This window comes from Phyllobates terribilis, unplaced genomic scaffold (assembly GCF_046119375.1).
Source record: "Phyllobates terribilis strain yellow unplaced genomic scaffold, ASM4611937v1 Scaffold_5__5_contigs__length_657084704, whole genome shotgun sequence".
NCBI classification, from domain to species: domain Eukaryota; kingdom Metazoa; phylum Chordata; class Amphibia; order Anura; family Dendrobatidae; genus Phyllobates; species Phyllobates terribilis.
The window spans coordinates 413,826,440-413,846,330 of NW_027362765.1; the positions used below are offsets into that span (position 1 = coordinate 413,826,440).

The following is a 19,891-nucleotide window of genomic DNA, read 5'->3' on the forward strand; positions in this document are numbered from 1 at the left end:
AAAATAAATGAATATATTTGGCATCGCCATATCCGGAGAAGTACAATTGATTAAAATCTAAAATTAACCTGCATGGTAAATGTTGTAAAGAAAATATACAAACCAGAATTATTGTTTTTCGTTTAATGCATTTCCCTCAAAAATTACAATAAAATGCAAAACTTTGCATGTACCCAACAATGGCACCAATAAAAATTACAGGTTGCCACTAGGGATGAACGGACCCATGGAAGTTTGGGTTCTGGTACCCGACCCGAACTTCAGTCATAAGTTCAGTTCGGGTACCAGAACTGTACCTGAGCTTGAACCAGAACCTGAACCCCATTGAAAATAATGGAGACCCAAACTTTGGAGCTGGAAAAACTCCCTCTTCTTCTCTCATCCCGGACTTCCCCCAGAACTCCAAACATTAAAACGGACTTCTGGGAGAAGTCCACGTTCGGAGTTTAGCCCTGGACATTAAGTATCCGGTACAGACCCCAAGCTTTTAAGTTCGGGTTCACTTATCCCTAGTTGCCATGCAAAAAAAACAACATAGGTTCATAGATGAAAAAATAAAAAAGTTACAAGTTTCTGACAAATGGTGACACAAAACAATTTATTTAATAATTTTTTTAGACATTTCTGATTTTTTTACCCCCCCAAAAAATATTATTAAACTTTGGTCAGGAAATTTTATCTGCACAGTGAACACTGTAAAAATAAACCTCCTAAAATAATGGTAGAATTGTGTTGTTTTTTTCACCATTTCACTACATTTTAATTATTTTTTCCAATTTTCCAACACATTGAATTGTGTCATTCAAAACTACAACAAAATCTGCAAAAATCAAGTCCTAATGTGGCTATGGTGAAGGAAAAAGTAATGACTATTGGAGGAAGAGGAGCGAAAAAGGAAATCACCCCAAAAAAATTGACTGCTGTGGGAAGGGGTTAAATACCATAAATGGTTCCGACTCCTATATTTAATACTCTACATGGTTTTACTAAAATAAATGGAGTCCAGTAGTTAACCCCGAAGATTAATTTTTTTTTTAAATAAACACCATTTCCTATCATATTATAAGGTAAGTCATGTACCTTACCCTAGAGATCGGGGAGGGGGATTAATTTTCTCAAGGGGCTGCATCAGAGACTGTGACTGTTGTGGGGTCCCGCACTAATAGGATGAAATTAATTCTGCTCAATACTAATATTATGATGAAGATATTATAATAATCATTATTATTATTTTTGATTATTATATATTAATGTTAATTTTATCACTGAATATTGGGCAGAATTAAGTAAGTTAACTCTCTGCTAATACAAGTTACATTAGGGCTTATTGTAACCTGTATTCTTACCAGTAGCAGTGAATTAAAACCATATAATCTACTGCTTTTTCTAAAGTTTATAAATCATATACTCCTGTTATCAGCCTTTGTACCTTGATCTATAGCTGCCCCACACAGTGTGATGCCAACACAGTTCATCCACACAGTATGATGTCCCGAAAACCCACACACACAGTATGATGCCCCCACAGCCATCCCACACACACATTATAATGCTCCCAAAGCCTCTCAAACAATGTTATAGCCTTCATAGTCCCCACACAAAGCTTGATGCCCCAACAGCTCTCCACACAGTATGATGTCCACCACAGCCCCTGACTCAGTATGATGATCCCCACAGTCCTTCACATACAGTATGATGTCCCCCAAACACTATGATCTCTACAGTACAGTCCCCCACACATTATGATGACCACATAGCCCCCCAAACAGTATGATTCATCACAGCCCTTTCCCCAAATGATATGATGGCACCTACCGCTCCCCAAACAGTATGATTCCCCACAGTACTGTCCCCTCACACACTATGATGGCCCACACAGTACCCCACACAGTATGGTGTCCTCCCAGCCCTCTCACACACAAAATGATGGCCCCACAGCACTCCAAATAGTATGATATAGACACATACACTCTAACAGTATGATCCCTCACAGTGCAGTCCCCCCACACAATATGATGGTCCTTCAGTTTTTGCCCTACAAGTACTGGCTGACAATGAAAAGACAAAAAACTACTCACCTAGTCCAATTTCCCGGATACGCTTCTCAGGTCTGTGCATGAAATGAGGCTGCATGCAGCAGGCACAATCTAGTGATGCCATCACGCCTGCTGAGCTGAGTCTCAGATGCACAGGCTGGATGGTAAAACAGAGAGCTGATGACACCCTTTTCCACCATTGTTAAAATCGACATGTTGGGTAGGGGAGATTGTGGTGCCATTAGGCATCGAACTCCCCCAATTCACCGGTGATGCGCCAATGTTTCCAGCCCTTTGACTGTTCTGTTCATGACTCGCCCCCTGGGCCGTGGGGTACCCGGAACCGGGCTCTTATGCGATGCTGGGGGTAGTAGTGGCAACCCGATCCCGTGGCTCACGGTAGTCAGACCAAATGCTGTGGCAGTCTATTTGTAGAGTTATGAATGTCCGACTACGCCACCCGTGGATTGCGGTCAGGATGAACCGCCGCTGCAAGGCAGACCGCCGAGGCTGGTGTTGTGGGTGCAGCAGAGAATAGTATAACTCCCCACGGGAGGAGTGCAGCCCCAGGGCAGTGAGCGTAGATGGTGGGGGTTGTGGTGGAGGGCGTCCCAGTACCGTTAGTGCTGGCGCGGTAAGAAACACAGAGACGTGTTGCAGTCCAGGGTCTTTTACTCACAGTTGATATCCAAGTCACTTCCGCCGGTAATGACTGCCCAAGCCGTGCTGCGTCCACCAGGTGAGGGGCTCGGTCAACCCTCAGGCAATTCACGAGTATGGCACAGGACTCCCTTCTGTCCTTTCTCTGGCTCATGCCCCACCAATGACCAAACTTCTGTCCAGCTGCCGCGGATCTATTCGGGCAAACGTGGGCCCCGTTTCCCGCTATCCTATATGGTGCCTTCCTAGTAGGTTTGGCGGGGGGGTCGCACCAATAGATGATCACGACCTCCGGTCTTTGGCTGAGTGATAATTTACCTCCACCAACTTGGGATCTGGTACCCTTATTCTGCCTGACCCTTCACCCGATATCTCATGGGCTCTTGGGGTCCCTTCTGCCTTCTTGTTTCTGAGCCCTTCTGCTTCTCTGTCTCTTCTCCTTCTTTCCTGTTCCTTCTCCTCTCCTCCAGTCTGGCCCTGGCCTCTTCTCTAGGCCTGCTTTCTGAGCAGAGCTCCTACAGAGCCTCTGCTCCCTGTCAGCTCTCCACTGTACTGAACCCCCTCCTAAGATGGCCCCCACATTTTATCTGCTTCTCTGTGTCTGAGCTCAGGTGACCTGCAACCAATGAGCTCCTTCCTATGCTCCAGAAACCGTCCCCTTTCTGCTCCTACACCACTCGGTTTTCCTCCCCTCTCCCCACTCCAGCCAGGGACATAGTCAGTTGTGCCTGCATATATATCAATGGGAGCACCGTCGGGCTGTCCCCCGGAAATGGGGTGTGTGTGGTGTATGCAGCTAACTGAGCCCTGGTCCACACTCCATCCTTACCTGGGAGTGGAATATCACACCTCTGGCCGAGGTGCAATACCCCTGTAGCAACCGAACCCTCGGGGCACTACATTCCCCCCTGGTAAACCACAGCACGTCCTCTGGCTGGAACAAAGCAAAAGACAATTCAAGAACATGCAATACTTTTTCAATAACTTTTTACATTTAGAAAACGACCGACACTATTCAATTCCCTTTATGGGAAACACTTTTCTTTATAAGACATTGTTAATACTACTGGAACTCTTTTGTCATATAAAACATTTTCATGTAAAACATTTTCTTGTGCACTGGCCGCGGTGCAACTTGCGACCAGGTGTTCACTCTTCTTAAAGGTGCAAAAGTCTAGCTAAGATAAACGTTGTAGTTCTTTTATAAAACCAATAGGGGGTGCTTTAGGAAGCGCAACTATTTACAGGGACGGCCGCTCTCAGTCCTCGGCCAAGTAGGGAAGGGGATGGCTGCTCTCAGTCCTCAGCCGGTTCTAACTGACCCGATACCGGGTAACTCTCTGCAACAGTTCCTTCACCCTGACGGGCAACTATGTACATTGGTACGCTGCCATTTCTTAGTAGCGGTGTCCTCCCTGCGCACCTTCTTCCTCCTCGCCATATTCTTCAGACCCGTCCGGGTCCTCTGGATAACCGGGTTCGGCGAGCTGGCTGTACAGGTCAGTCCCAAGGGGTGGTGGCTTCGGGAACGGGGGCGCACGCGGTTGGGAGGCGCCTGGGGAGATCAGGCCTTGCGACCGGGCCTGGAGAGGGCCGCTGTTGATGATGCCCGGGATCGGCGGCTCCACCAGGGGGCCCGGGAGCAGGCTGACGCTGGCAGCGTCCGGGACAGGGAGACTCCTCTTACCTGCTCCCGCGACCGCTCCTGCATTACGCATCTTCTCCTGGCGCTGGTCGGGACCCGCGACGGCTGGGGCATCGCCGATGCTGGGCAGCTTAGTCTGCTGCCGGTCCGCCATCTTGCCCTCCATTCCTGATGTCTTCCTCCCCCCTGGTTAACCGTGGCCTACCTTCCGGCGATCCTCTTCTGTAGGCCGCGGCTCCTCTGACGATGGTCTGCGTTGAGGACCTGGCGTCTCGCGCTGCTGACGTCAGCGCTCGCTGGGCACCTTCCAGTACCTTGTGCGGGGTCAGCGCGTGAGGCGGGGCTTCGGACTCCGCGCGTTTTTGACGTCCACGCCCCTCTTATTCCTGCGCAGCATCCCGAAGATGGCGTCCGATGGCGGGAAAACGGCTGAAGATGGGGGGAAAAGGCTCCGGATGGCGGGAAGTCTCTTTTTAAGGTTTCTTTACAGTCTTTTCAGGCACGCAATACCCGTTTGTGGCGGGTTGGTCACAATCCTGCCCACTACGCCAAAAGCTGACTCGCCCCCTGGGCTGTGTGGTACCCGGAACCGGGCTCTTATGCGATGCTGGGGGTAGTAGTGGCAACCCGATCCCGTGACTCAGGGTGGTCAGACCAAATGCTGTGGCAGTCTATTTGTAGAGTTATGAATGTCCGACTATGCTACCCGTGGATTGCGGTCAGGATGAACCGCCGCTGCAAGGCAGACCGCCGAGGCTGGTGTTGTGGGTGCAGCAGAGAATAGTATAACTCCCCACGGGAGTGCAGCCCCAGGGCAGTGAGCGTAGATGGTGGGGGTTGTGGTGGAGGGCGTCCCAGTACCGTTAGTGCTGGCGCGGTAAGAAACACAGAGACAACGTGTTGCATTCCAAGGTCTTTTACTCACAGTTGATATCCAAGTCACTTCCGCCGGTAATGACTGCCCAAGCCGTGCTGCGTCCACCAGGTGAGGGGCTTGGTCAACCCTCAGGCAATTCAGGAGTATGGCACAGGTCTCCCTTCTGTCCTTTCTCTGGCTCATGCCCCACCAGTGACCAAACTTCTGTCCAGCTGCCGCGGATCTATGCGGGCAAACGTGGGCCCCATTTCCCGCTATCCTATATGGTGCCTTCCTAGTAGGTTTGGCGGGGGGTCGCACCAATAGATGATCACGACCTCCGGTCTTTGGCTGAGTAATAATTTACCTCCACCAACTTGGGATCCAGTACCCTTATTCTGCCTCACCCTTCACCCGATATCTCATGGGCTCTTGGGGTCCCTTCTGCCTTCTTGTTTCTGAGCCCTTCTGCTTCTCTGTCTCTTCTCCTTCTTTCCTGTTCCTTCTCCTCTCCTCCAGTCTGGCCCTGGCCTCTTCTCTAGGCCTGCTTTCTGAGCAGAGCTCCTACAGAGCCTCTGCTCCCTGTCAGCTCTCCACTGTACTGAACCCCCTCCTAAGATGGCCCCCACCTTTTATCTGCTTCTCTGTGTCTGAGCTCAGGTGACCTGCAACCAATGAGCTCCTTCCTATGCTCCAGAAACCGTCCCCTTTCTGCTCCTACACCACTGGGTTTTTCTCCCCCCTCCCCACTCCAGCCAGGGACATAGTCAGTTGTGCCTGCATATATATCAATGGGAGCACCGTCGAGCTGTCCCCCGGAAATGGGGTGTGTGTGGTGTATGCAGCTAACTGAGCCCTGGTCCACACTCCATCCTTACCTGGGAGTGGAATATCACACCTTTGGCCGAGGTGCAATACCCCTGTAGCAACCGAACCCTCGGGGCGCTACATTCACAAATGAGATAGGAACATCCAAAGGGCCAGATGTGACCCCGCATTGCAGTTTGCCCAGGTTACCATAGATGGATACTAACCTTGAATGAATAACACTCGGAATGGTCTTGGGTGTCTATTTTGTTTTCGCCTATAATGTGGACTTGGTCATCTTTCTTCAACTCCAACTTTAAATCAACTGGCCCCTTCAGATCAACCCAGGTCACGCAGACTTTCTCCTCTGCCCCTGGTTCTAGATATGCAGCAACGGTAATCACATAATGGCTATAAAACAAGAAAACCATCAATGACTATTAGAAAATAACAAGGAAATAGGAATACATCTGAAATTGATACTGTGCAATTCGATACATGCATTATGTAATTAGTTACGAATAGTGATGTGTGAGCGTGCCGAGTATCCGGGGTGAGTATCGGGGGTGCTCGAGCGCAATGCTCGAGTTGCTATCCCGCATGTTTCACGGCTGTTAGACAGCCAATCAACATGCAGGGATTGCCTGCCATACACAGTAACACAATAGCCATGTTGGCTACTGGCATTACTGTGATTGGCTGGTCGCATCGCGTCATTGGGTCTATCTAAGACCAAGGGACCCAATGCTTAGCCCACTGACCTCTGAAGTCAGAGGATAAAAGGAATATTCACTGCTTCACCCGCCCATTTGTCAGCACTGAGTGAATATTCATTAAGCATTTACATCTGATTAACTGGCAGATAAGTTATTTAAAAACAAATAAACCCACACAAAAGTCCTTTATTTAAAAAAAAAACAAAAAAACATTCCCCGACAATTCGTCTCATTTACCAATTTATTAGGCAGTAAAGGTCAGACATAGTCCATGTCACCAGGATCCACCACTCCATTGTCTGCAGCATATGAAGTCTCAGCCACAGAATGAAGCTTGATATGCTGTAGCAGCCGCTGCCAGTGACGAGCGGTGACGTCAGGAAGGTTACCGCCAATCACAGATGCTGTGTGACAGCGTAGGAAACAGCATCTGTGACCGGCAGTAACCTTACTGACAGAGAAAAAGCAAAGGGTAGAGCAGGCACCAAGCATAGTAAATAATCAAATATAGAGGCAGTGTATTGAAAACATTGTAGAAATTTTATTATAGAAAAGACATACAGCACCACTTAGTTAAAAAGTACAATTAAAAAACATATAAGACAAGAAAAAGTAACCTTACTGACGTCACCGCTGATCACAGACACTGCCGGCTATCGTGGAGCGTTGTGAGATCTGGCAGTGTATGCTGGCGTGACAAAATTCCAGCCTATTCCTCCATAGGCTGGAATTTTGGATAGGCTCGTCGTGGGACATTGATGTGGATTACGGCATATCCATTGGACTACGACAGACCGGCGTGGGATTTTTTTGGCAAAATAAGTTAGTGAAAGAGGGTATCTGTTTTTTTTTTTTGTTAAAATAAAGGACTTTTCTGTGTGTGTGTTTATTGATTTTTTTCTTCCAGGGTTAGTAATGGGGGTGTCTGGCTGACACCTCTTCATTACTAACCCCAAGGCTTAGTGTTAGCGCCAGATGCTGACATCAACCTCTAATCCCATTATCCTGATTGCCCCACACCAGGGCAATTGGGAAGAGCTGAGACAGGGTGCCAGAATTGGCGCATCTAATGTGATGTGCCAGTTCTGGGGCGGCTGTGGGCTGGTATTTTTAGGATGGGAAGGGGCCAATAACCATGGACTTTCCCAGCCTGGTAATATCAGGCCGCAGCTAACTACTTTGCCTTAGCTGGTTATTAAAATAGGCGGGACCCCACATCATTTTTTTAAATTGATTTATTCCTAGAAAGCTGCCGGATATCTGCTGGCTATTTCTTTATCTATCTATCTATCTATCTATCTATCTATCTATCTATCTATCTATCTATCTATCTATCTATCTAATCAAAAAGAAGATCTGGAACAGCACCAAAAGACTTTGAACTATGGGTGCAAGGCCTCCCAGCTAACTATCCTGTTGTCACACATATATTCAGAAGAAAAGCAGGCAGCACTCTAAAAAATGGTGAAAAAAGCCGGACTTTATTAGCCCATCTTGCGTGGTAATGTTTCGGCTATGAACAGCCTTTCTCAAGTCTGAGCCTCAAGCGACACCAGATGGGCTAATAAAGTCCTGCTCTTTCACCATTTTCTGGAGTGCTATCTATCTAGCTATCCTCTCTTTAAGTAAGCCTTTTCCTTTTTTTTTCAACTAGCTTTAAACAGCATTCATTGCTGTAAAAATAGTGGTAAAAACGCAACTTGCGCACACAGTCGGTAGACTTTAAAGTTACTGGAATTCCCAGTTGCTGGGACACCTGGAGGCTGTGAACTAAGGTTACCAGAGTTCACAGCCTCCAGGTGTCCCAACAGCTGGGAACTCTAATAACCTTAAAGTCTCCTTAAGGCCTCTTTCACACATCCTGACATTTCCGGTACCGGAAAAAACAGTAACGGTATCTGTGTCCATATGTCTGTGTGCACCTGTGTGACAGTCGTGTGCTGCCCGTGTGCCACATCAGGAGCACACGTACTGGCATTTGGGAATCAGCGGTACAGTTAGCGCTGAACGCTACCCTCATCATAGACTTCTGCTGGTGCTGCGATCAGCACCAGCAAGGGATAATGATGAGAGTAGTAGTGTCTGCTCCTGGTGTCTCCACCTGTAAAAATAAGAATAAAATTAAAAATACATATACTCACCTGTCCTAAGTGTCCCCCGCTGTAATCCATGAGACCATTCACGCCGAAGAGCCGGGGACAATGACTCGCTCCAGTGAGCGGGCCCTGGAGCTGCACTCAGTGAGCGGTGTCCTGTCACTCACTGAGCGCATTGGAGGTCCGGGGTCCGCTCGCTGAAGGAGTCATTCTCCCCCGCTCCTCGGCGTGAGCGGTCGCATGGATTACTGCGGGGGACACTTGGGACTGGGGAGTATATGGATATTTTTATTTTATGCTTATTTTTACAGGTGGAGACACGGGGAGTGGACTACTACTCTCATCATTATCCTTTGCTGGTGCTGATGGCAGCGCCGGCAGGGAACCATGATGAAGGCAGCGTTCAGCACCCAGCGCTTGGGAACAGCGCTAACTGTACTGCTGATTCCCAAACGCCGGTACGTGTCACACGGATGGCATCCGTCTGCGGTACGTGTTTACACGGACTCATTGATTTGAATGGGCCCGTTGACAAATCACAGCTGTCATCAATCCCAAATGCCATTACCCTGATTGCCACCGCACCTGGGCAATCGGAAACAGCTGAGTCAGGGTGCCACGATTGGCGCATCTAATGTGATGTGCTAGTTCTGGGGCAGATGTGGGCTGTTTTTTTTAGGCTGGGAAGAGGCCAATACCAATACACCTTACCAGCCTGATAATATCAGCCTGCAGCTATCTGTTTTGCCTTTGCTAGTTATTAAAAATAGTGGGGACCCCACGTCGTTTTTTTTAAATTATTTATTTATTGCTAAAAACAATAGGGAAAAAGGGTGAGAGATTTCTTTTGCTTCTCTTTTTTTATTTTGCCTAATATACAAGTCATTATACATTAACAAAAACTAACATTTTTTCCTGTAAATTCTATTTTATCTTCGGTTTTGTTTGTTTTACTGTCAGTCCATAAAAGTGGCGTAATACTCTGACAATATTGTTCCTAGCAGCAACCTGGGTGTCAGCGATGCTTGCAGGCGTTTTCCCCATGCTGTTCCCATTCCATTTCAGCGGTGTTTGCACCCATTTCAGCAATTTTCAGCCCCCTCTTGACCTCCTGGTAGGGTCTGCTGGAAAAAAGTTTTTCCCATTGACTCCATACAGCTCCAGGTTGGAGAACGCTGACCTACAGAATATGGCTTCTATACATCTGCTTATTTTCCAGCATTTATTGTGTTCCATGTATTTTTAAAAGTACTTTTTAGTAACTTTATTTTTATACATGTACAGGTGCATCTCACTAAATTAAAATATCATCAAAAAGTTCATTTATTTCAGTTCTTCAACACAAAAAGTGAAACTCATATATTATATAGAGTCATTACAAACAGAGTGATCTATTTCAGGTGTGTATTTCTGTTAATGTTGATGATTATGGCTTACAACCAATGAAAACACAAAAGTCATTATCTCAGTAAATTAGAATACTGTATAACAACAGCTTGAAAAATGTTTTTAAAATCCGAAATATTGGCATACTGAAATGTATGTTCAGTAGTGTTGAGCGAGCACTAAAATGCTCGGGTGCTCGAAGCTCGGGCTGAGCTCGCCGTGATACTCGGGTGCTCGACCCGAGCAACGAGACCAATGTTAGTCTATGGGAGACCCGAACATTTTTGCGGCGGCTCCCCCGGCAGTCTGTAGAAAGCCTAAAAAGTGCCCAAAACGATAGTGACAGTGCTCAAATGACATGGGGACAGCATGGGGATCGCCCCTGGAAGCATTTCTGACCCCCAGGTCACTGCTGTCAACAACGTGGTCAGAGGTATTAAGCCACTTTTACAGGCTCACAATAAAACGTTCAAAAACGAAACTGAAACTGCTTTCCTGTGAAATATGTTAAGGAATTTCCTTTCCAGTGTAAAGACTTATAAAGTGTGTATAAGGTAAAATAAATAACCAAAAACAAACATACTCCTCCACACCTTGGGCTATGTTCACAAGTAGCATTTTTTATGCGTTTTTGCACTTTTGTATTGCTTTCAACTATGACAAATGCATTCACCGGGAAATGTCATTTTAACATTTTACAATCTTATCTGGCCATGTGCTGTATGACACATGCATACAGTGCTGAAAAGACATGGGAACAGCATGGGGAAGACCCCTGGAAGCATCTCTGACACCCAGGTCACTGCCTAAAAGTGTGCCCATCAGAAGTGATCCTTGCCGCATCAGAAGATGCAGACTTGCAACTATCCCCGTGCAAGTCCTTGTCCCAGGGCAGTGTTTAATTGTACCTCCCCCATTCCTTGCAATGCAAGCGCAAGTATGCAGCCTGCCACCCACCCACCCCCAGGCTGCAATACCATACTGTTAGCTTGCACTTGAAATGGGGCCTTTTAGTTTGGAGGAGGCCGAAGCTGGCCACTACCTCATGGCTGCTTCGGCAGCGAGGTATCCATGCTCAGTCCCCAGCCGCCTGGCGGCCAGGTGTCCATACTCGGTCCCTAGCCGCCCCTCGGCCGGGTGTTCACACACGGTCCCCAGCCGCCTGGGGGCGGCCAGGTGTCCATAAACGGTCCCCAGCCACCCCTATTTCTCCTGTCAACTTTCCCCACACTTTTCTTAGCCTGGCTTGCTTTAGGGCAGCATTGGACAAGCCCACCAGAGAACCAGACTCCTCCGGAGTGCCAAGGTGAGGAGCATGATGATGATGTAGAAGTTAGCATCTGCTTTGATTTTTTGGAATGCAAGCACATGTATGTAGTAGCGGCTAGGCCTGAGGTGGTCAGCGTTTTGGCGCATATCCTACCTCCTCCGAGGATTGCTGGATGTTTTCCTGCTACTATCCCTGTTCTATGACTCCCATTAAAACAAAGCTTCAGGTGATGAATGATGGGTGAGGTGGTGGCAAAGGAGAAAGAGCAGGAGGAACAGGGACCATTCACATCAATATCAGGCCAGTCAACCACACATGTCTTGTAGGATATGTTTCTGTACCAAAAGGAGCGGTTCGGCTACACAGTTAGAGGGCATACAGTGAGTGCAATGCCTACCAAAAATTTTGAGGCACTCCAATGGCCTTTGGAAGGGACATGGAGGTCAGAGGGCCTTAACTAAACCGTTTATTCCATTTATAGCAACTGGGTCTCCTGTGCACTGTTGGCCTAAGCAGTGAATGGAAGGCTATCCAAAAATTATGAGGAACTGCAATGCCCCTTGAAACAGATGTGGATTAAAGCATACTAAAAACCTTCTACCCATTATTGGGGATTAGATCTCCTTAGTGTTCACCTATGCATTGAAAAACAAAAGCTGACTAAAATTAGGAGGAAATTCAATGCCCGTTGGAAGAGTCGTGGAGGTTAGAGTTAATAAAAACAACATTTCAATGCCCCTTGGAAGAGTTGTGGAGTTCAGAGTGGTTTAACAAGACAGTTTTAATGCCCCTTGGAAAAGACGTGGAGGTTGCAGCAGCTTAACAAGATGGTTTTAATGTCCCTTGGAAGAATGGTGGAGGTCGCAGTGGAATAAAAAGACAATATCAATGCCCCTTGGAAAAGTGGTGGAGGTTGTAGTAGCTTAAAAAGACGATTTCAATGTCCCTTGGAAGAGACGTGGGGGTCGCAGTAGCTTAACAAGACGGTTTTAATGCCTCTTGGAAAAGTGGTGGAGGTCGCAGTAGCTTAACAAAACGGTTTTAATGCCACTTGGAAAAGTGGTGGAGGTCGCAGTAGCTTAACAAGTTGGTTTTAATGCCTCTTGGAGGAGACGTGGAGGTCACAGTAGCTTAACAAGACGGTTTTAATGCCCCTTGGAAGAGACGTGGAGCTCGCAGTAGCTTAAAAGTCGATTTTAATGCCCCTTGGAAAAGCGATGGAGGTCTCAGTAGCTTAACAAGACGGTTTTAATGCCCCTTGGAAGAGACGTGGAAGTCGCAGTAGCTTAACAAGACGGTTTTAATGCCCCTTGGAAGAATGGTGGAGGTCGCAGTGGAAAAAAAATACAATATCAATGCACCTTGGAAAAGTGGTGGAGGTCACAGTAGCTTAACAAGACGGTTTTAATGCCCCTTGGAAGAGACGTGGAGGTCGCAGTAGCTTAACAAGACGGTTTTAATGCCCCTTGGAAGAATGGTGGAGGTCGCAGTAGCTTAACAAGACGGTTTTAATGCCCCTTGAAAGAGATGTGGAGGTCGCAGTAGATTAACAAGACGGTTTTAATGCCCCTTGGAAAAGTGGCGGAGGTCGCAGTAGCTCAACAAGATGGTTTTAATGCCCCTTGGAAGAGACGTGGAGGTCGCAGTAGCTTAACAAGATGGTTTTAATGCCCCTTGGAAGAATGGTGGAGGTCGCAGTGGAATAAAAAGACAATATCAATGCCACTTGGAAAAGTGGTGGAGGTCGCAGTAGCTTAACAAGATGGTTTTAATGCCCCTTGGATGAGACGTGGATGTCACAGTAGCTTAACAAGACGGTTTTAATGCCCCTTGGAAGAATGGTGGAGGTCGCAGTGGAATAAAAAGACGGTTTTAATGCCCCTTGGAAGAGACGTGGAGGTCACAGTAGCTTAACAAGACGGTTTTAATGCCCCTTGGAAGAGACGTGGAGGTCGCAGTAGCTTAAAAGTCGATTTTAATGCCCCTTGGAAAAGTGATGGAGGTCGCAGTAGCTTAACAAGACAGTTTTAATGCCCCTTGGAAGAGACGTGGAGGTCGCAGTAGCTTAACAAGACGGTTTTAATGCCCCTTGGAAGAATGGTGGAGGTCGCAGTGGAATAAAAAGACAAAATCAATGCCCCTTGGAAAAGTGGTGGAGGTCACAGTAGCTTAACAAGACGGTTTTAATGCCCCTTGGAAGAATGGTGGAGGTCGCAGTGGTATAAAAAGACAATATCAATGCCCCTTGGAAAAGTGGTGGAGGTCACAGTAGCTTAACAAGACGGTTTTAATGCCCCTTGGAAGAGAAGTGGAGGTCGCAGTAGCTTAACAAGAAGGTTTTAATGCCCCTTGAAGAATGGTGGAGGTCGCAGTAGCTTAACAAGACAGTTTTAATGCCCCTTGGAAGAGATGTGGAGGTCGCAGTACCTTAACAAGACAGTTTTAATGCCCCTTGGAAAAGTGGTGGTGGTCGCAGTAGCTCAACAAGATGGTTTTAATGCCCCTTGGAAGAATGGTGGAGGTCGCAGTGGAATAAAAAGACAATATCAATGCCCCTTAGAAAAGTGATGGAGGTTGTAGTAGCTTAAAAAGACGGTTTCAATGCCCCTTGGAAGAGACGTGGGGGTCCCAGTAGCTTAACAAGACGGTTTTAATGCCTCTTGGAAAAGTGGTGGAGGTCGCAGTAGCTTAACAAGTTGGTTTTAATGCCCCTTGGAGGAGACGTGGAGGTCACAGTAGCTTAACAAGACGGTTTTAATGCCCCTTGGAAGAGACGTGGAGGTCGCAGTAGCTTAAAAGTCGATTTTAATGCCCCTTGGAAAAGTGATGGAGGTCTCAGTAGCTTAACAAGATGGTTTTAATGCCCCTTGGAAGAGACGTGGAAGTCGCAGTAGCTTAACAAGACGGATTTAATGCCCCTTGGAAGAATGGTGGAGGTCGCAGAGGAAAAAAATACAATATCAATGCACCTTGGAAAAGTGGTGGAGGTCACAGGAGCTTAACAAGACGGTTTTAATGCCCCTTGGAAGAGACGTGGAGGTCGCAGTAGCTTAACAAGACGGTTTTAATGCCCCTTGGAAGAATGGTGGAGGTCGCAGTAGCTTAACAAGACGGTTTTAATGCCCCTTGGAAGAGATGTGGAGGTCGCAGTAGATTAACAAGACGGTTTTAATGCCCCTTGGAAAAGTGGTGGAGGTCGCAGTAGCTCAACAAGATGGTTTTAATGCCCCTTGGAAGAGACGTGGAGGTCGCAGTAGCTTAACAAGATGGTTTTAATGCCCCTTGGATAAGTGGTGGAGGTCGCAGTGGAAAAAATAGACAATATCAATGCCCCTTGGAAAAGTGGTGGAGGTCGCAGTAGCTTAACAAGACGGTTTTAATACCCCTTGGAAATGTGGTGGAGCTCGCAGTAGCTTAACAAGATGGTTTTAATGCCCCTTGGAAGAGACGTGGAGGTCGCAGTAGCTTAACAAGACGGTTTTAATGCCCCTTGGAAGAATGGTGGAGGTTGCAGTAGCTTAAAAAGATGGTTTAAATGCCCCTTGGAAGAGACGTGGGGGTGACAGTAGCTTAACAAGACGGTTTTAATGCCTCTTGGAAAAGTGGTGGAGGTCGCAGTAGCTTAACGAGACGGTTCTAATGCCCCTTGGAAAAGTGGTGGAGGTCGCAGTAGCTTAACAAGACGGTTTTAATGCCCCTTGGAAGAGATGTGGAGGTCGCAGTAGCTTAACAAGACGGTTTTAATGCCCCTTGGAAGAATGGTGGAGGTCGCAGTGGAAAAAAAATACAATATCAATGCACCTTGGAAAAGTGGTGGAGGTCACAGTAGCTTAATAAGATGGTTTTAATGCCCCTTGGAAGAGACGTGGAGGTCGCAGTAGCTTAACAAGACGGTTTTAATGCCCCTTGGAAGAATGGTGGAGGTCGAAGTAGCTTAACAAGACGGTTTTAATGCCCCTTGGAAAAGTGGTGGAGGTCGCAGTAGCTCAACAAGATGGTTTTAATGCCCCTTGGAAGAGACGTGGAGGTCGCAGTAGCTTAACAAGATGGTTTTAATGCCCCTTGGAAGAATGGTGGAGGTCGCAGTGGAATAAAAAGACAATATCAATGCCCCTTGGAAAAGTGGTGGAGGTCCCAGTAGTTTAACAAGACGGTTTTAATGCCCCTTGGATAAGTAGTGGAGGTCGCAGTGGAAAAAATAGACAATATCAATGCCCCTTGGAAAAGTGGTGGAGGTCACAGTAGCTTAACAAGACGGTTTTAATACCCCTTGGAAATGTGGTGGAGCTCGCAGTAGCTTAACAAGATGGTTTTAATGCCCCTTGGAAGAGACGTGGAGGTCGCAGTGGAATAAAAAGACAATATCAATGCCCCTTGGAAAAATGGTGGAGGTTGCAGTAGCTTAAAAAGACGGTTTCAATGCCCCTTGGAAGAGACGTGGGGGTCACAGTAGCTTAACAAGACGGTTTTAATGCCTCTTGGAAAAGTGGTGGAGGTCGCAGTAGCTTAACAAGACGGTTTTAATGCCCCTTGGAAAAGTGGTGGAGGTTGCAGTAGCTTAACAAGACGGTTATAATGCCCGTTGGAAAAGTGGTAGAGGTCGCATTAGCATAACAAGTTGGTTTTAATGCCCCTTCGAAGAGACGTGGAGGTCGCAGTAGCTTAACAAGACAGTTTTAATGCCCCTTGGTAGAATGGTGGAGGTCGCAGTGGAATAAAAAGACAATATCAATGCCCCTTGGAAAAGTGTTGGAGGTCCCAGTAGCTTAACAAGACGGTTTAATGCCCCTTGGATAAGTGGTGGATGTCGCAGTGGAAAAAAAAGACAATATCAATGCCCCTTGGAAATGTGGTGGAGGTCGCTGTAGCTTAACAAGACGGTTTTAATGCCCCTTGCAAGAGACGTGGAAGTCGCAGTAGCTTAACAAGATGGTGTTAATGCCCCTTGGAAGAATGGTGGACGTCGCAGTGGAATAAAAAGACAATATCAATGCCCCTTGGAAAAGTGGTGGAGGTTGCAGTAGCTTAAAAAGACGGTTTCAATGCCCCTTGGAAGAGACGTGGGGGTCACAGTAGCAAAATAAGACGGTTTTAATGCCTCTTGGAAAAGTGGTGGAGGTCGAAGTAGCTTAACAAGACTGTTTTAATGCCCCTTGGAAAAGTGGTGGAGGTCGCAGTAGCTTAACAAGACGGTTTTAATGCCCCTTGGAAAAGTGGTGGAGGTCGCAGTAGCTTGACAAGACGGTTTTAATGCCCCTTGGAAGAAACGTGGAGGTCGCAGTAGCTTAACAAGATGCTTTTAATGCCCCTTGGAAAAGTGGTGGAGGTCACAGTAGCTTAACAAGACGGTTTTAATGCTCCTTGGAAGAGACATGGAGGTCGCAGTAGCTTAACATGACGGTTTTAATGCCACTTGGAGTAGTGGTGGAGGTCCCAGTAGCTTAACAAGACGATTTAATGCCCCTTGGATAAGTGGTGGAGGTCGCAGTGGAAAAAGAAGACAATATCAATGCCCCTTGGAAGAGTGGTGGAGGTCACAGTAGCTTAACAAGATGGTTTTAATACCCCTTGGAGAATGATGGAGGTCCCAGTAGCTTAACAAGACGGTTTTAATACCCCTTGGAAATGTGGTGGAGGACGCAGTAGCATAACAAGATGGTTTTAATGCCCCTTGGAAGAGACGTGGAGGTCGCAGTAGCTTAACAAGACGGTTTTAATGCCTCTTGGAAAAGTGGTGGAGGTCGCAGTAGCTTAACAAGACTGTTTTAATGCCACTTGGAAAAGTGGTGGAGGTCGCAGTAGCTTAACAAGTTGGTTTTAATGCCCCTGGAGGAGACGTGGAGGTCACAGTAGCTTAACAAGACGGTTTTAATGCCCCTTGGAAGAGACGTGGAGGTCGCAGTAGCTTAAAAGTCGATTTTAATGCCCCTTGGAAAAGTGATGGAGGTCGCAGTAGCTTAACAAGACGGTTTTAATGCCCCTTGGAAGAGACGTGGAAGTCGCAGTAGCTTAACAAGACGGTTTTAATGCCCCTTGGAAGAATGGTGGAGGTCGCAGTGGAAAAAAAATACAATATCAATGCACCTTGGAAAAGTGGTGGAGGTCACAGTAGCTTAACAAGACGGTTTTAATGCCCCTTGGAAGAGACGTGGAGGTCGCAGTAGCTTAACAAGACGGTTTTAATGCCCCTTGGAAGAATGGTGGAGGTCGCAGTAGCTTAACAAGACGGTTTTAATGCCCCTTGAAAGAGATGTGGAGGTCGCAGTAGATTAACAAGACGGTTTTAATGCCCCTTGGAAAAGTGGCGGACGTCGCAGTAGCTCAACAAGATGGTTTTAATGCCCCTTGGAAGAGACGTGGAGGTCGCAGTAGCTTAACAAGATGGTTTTAATGCCCCTTGGAAGAATGGTGGAGGTCGCAGTGGAATAAAAAGACAATATCAATGCCACTTGGAAAAGTGGTGGAGGTCGCAGTAGCTTAACAAGATGGTTTTAATGCCCCTTGGATGAGACGTGGATGTCACAGTAGCTTAACAAGACGGTTTTAATGCCCCTTGGAAGAATGGTGGAGGTCGCAGTTGAATAAAAAGACGGTTTTAATGCCCCTTGGAAGAGACGTGGAGGTCACAGTAGCTTAACAAGACGGTTTTAATGCCCCTTGGAAGAGACGTGGAGGTCGCAGTAGCTTAAAAGTCGATTTTAATGCCCCTTGGAAAAGTGATGGAGGTCGCAGTAGCTTAACAAGACAGTTTTAATGCCCCTTGGAAGAGACGTGGAGGTCGCAGTAGCTTAACAAGACGGTTTTAATGCCCCTTGGAAGAATGGTGGAGGTCGCAGTGGAATAAAAAGACAAAATCAATGCCCCTTGGAAAAGTGGTGGAGGTCACAGTAGCTTAACAAGACGGTTTTAATGCCCCTTGGAAGAATGGTGGAGGTCGCAGTGGTATAAAAAGACAATATCAATGCCCCTTGGAAAAGTGGTGGAGGTCACAGTAGCTTAACAAGACGGTTTTAATGCCCCTTGGAAGAGAAGTGGAGGTCGCAGTAGCTTAACAAGAAGGTTTTAATGCCCCTTGAAGAATGGTGGAGGTCGCAGTAGCTTAACAAGACAGTTTTAATGCCCCTTGGAAGAGATGTGGAGGTCGCAGCACCTTAACAAGACAGTTTTAATGCCCATTGGAAAAGTGGTGGTGGTCGCAGTAGCTCAACAAGATGGTTTTAATGCCCCTTGGAAGAATGGTGGAGGTCGCAGTGGAATAAAAAGACAATATCAATGCCCCTTGGAAAAGTGGTGGAGGTTGTAGTAGCTTAAAAAGACGGTTTCAATGCCCCTTGGAAGAGACGTGGGGGTCCCAGTAGCTTAACAAGACGGTTTTAATGCCTCTTGGAAAAGTGGTGGAGGTCGCAGTAGCTTAACAAGTTGGTTTTAATGCCCCTTGGAGGAGACGTGGAGGTCACAGTAGCTTAACAAGACGGTTTTAATGCCCCTTGGAAGAGACGTGGAGGTCGCAGTAGCTCAACAAGATGGTTTTAATGCCCCTTGGAAGAGACGTGGAGGTCGCAGTAGCTTAACAAGATGGTTTTAATGCCCCTTGGAAGAATGGTGGAGGTCGCAGTGGAATAAAAAGACAATATCAATGCCCCTTGGATAAGTGGTGGAGGTAGCAGTGGAAAAAATAGACCATATCAATGCCCCTTGGAAAAGTGGTGGAGGTCGCAGTAGCTTAACACGACGGTTTTAATACCCCTTGAAAATGTGGTGGAGCTCGCAGTAGCTTAACAAGATGGTTTTAATGCCCCTTGGAAGAGACGTGGAGGTCGCAGTAACTTAACAAGACGGTTTTAATGCCCCTTGGAAGAATGGTGGAGGTCGCAGTGGAATAAAAAGACAATATCAATGCCCCTTGGAAAAATGGTGGAGGTTGCAGTAGCTTAAAAAGACGGTTTCAATGCCCCTTGGAAGAGACGTGGGGGTCACAGTATCTTAACAAGACGGTGCTAATGCCTCTTGGAAAAGTGGTGGAGGTCGCAGTAGCTTAACAAGACGGTTTTTATGCCCCTTGGAAAAGTGGTGGAGGTCGCAGTAGCTTAACAAGACGGTTTTAATGCCCGTTGGAAAAGTGGTGGAGGTCGCATTAGCATAACAAGTTGGTTTTAATGCCCCTTGGAAGAGACGTGGAGGTCGCAGTAGCTTAACAAGACAGTTTTAATGCCCCTTGGAAGAATGGTGGAGATCGCAGTGGAATAAAAAGACAATATCAATGCCCCTTGGAAAAGTGGTGGAGGTCCCAGTAGCTTAACAAGACGGTTTAATGCCCCTTGGATAAGTGGTGGAGGTCGCAGTGGAAAAAAAAGACAATATCAATGCCACTTGGAAAAGTGGTGGAGGACGCAGTAGCTTAACAAGAAGGTTTTAATAC

General features: G+C 47.0%; 1 protein-coding gene across 1 annotated transcript in view; it reads right to left on the reverse strand.

Annotated features, from left to right (window-relative positions):
• Nucleotides 1-19,891, reverse strand: part of LOC141273387 (alpha-1-macroglobulin-like) — a 352,694-nt gene that overhangs the window by 150,004 nt on the left and 182,799 nt on the right. Inside the window, exon 2 of the mRNA XM_073685148.1 lies at nucleotides 6,232-6,415. Coding sequence (XP_073541249.1) covers nucleotides 6,232-6,415 — 184 coding nt within the window. The remainder of the gene's footprint in view (nucleotides 1-6,231; nucleotides 6,416-19,891) is intronic.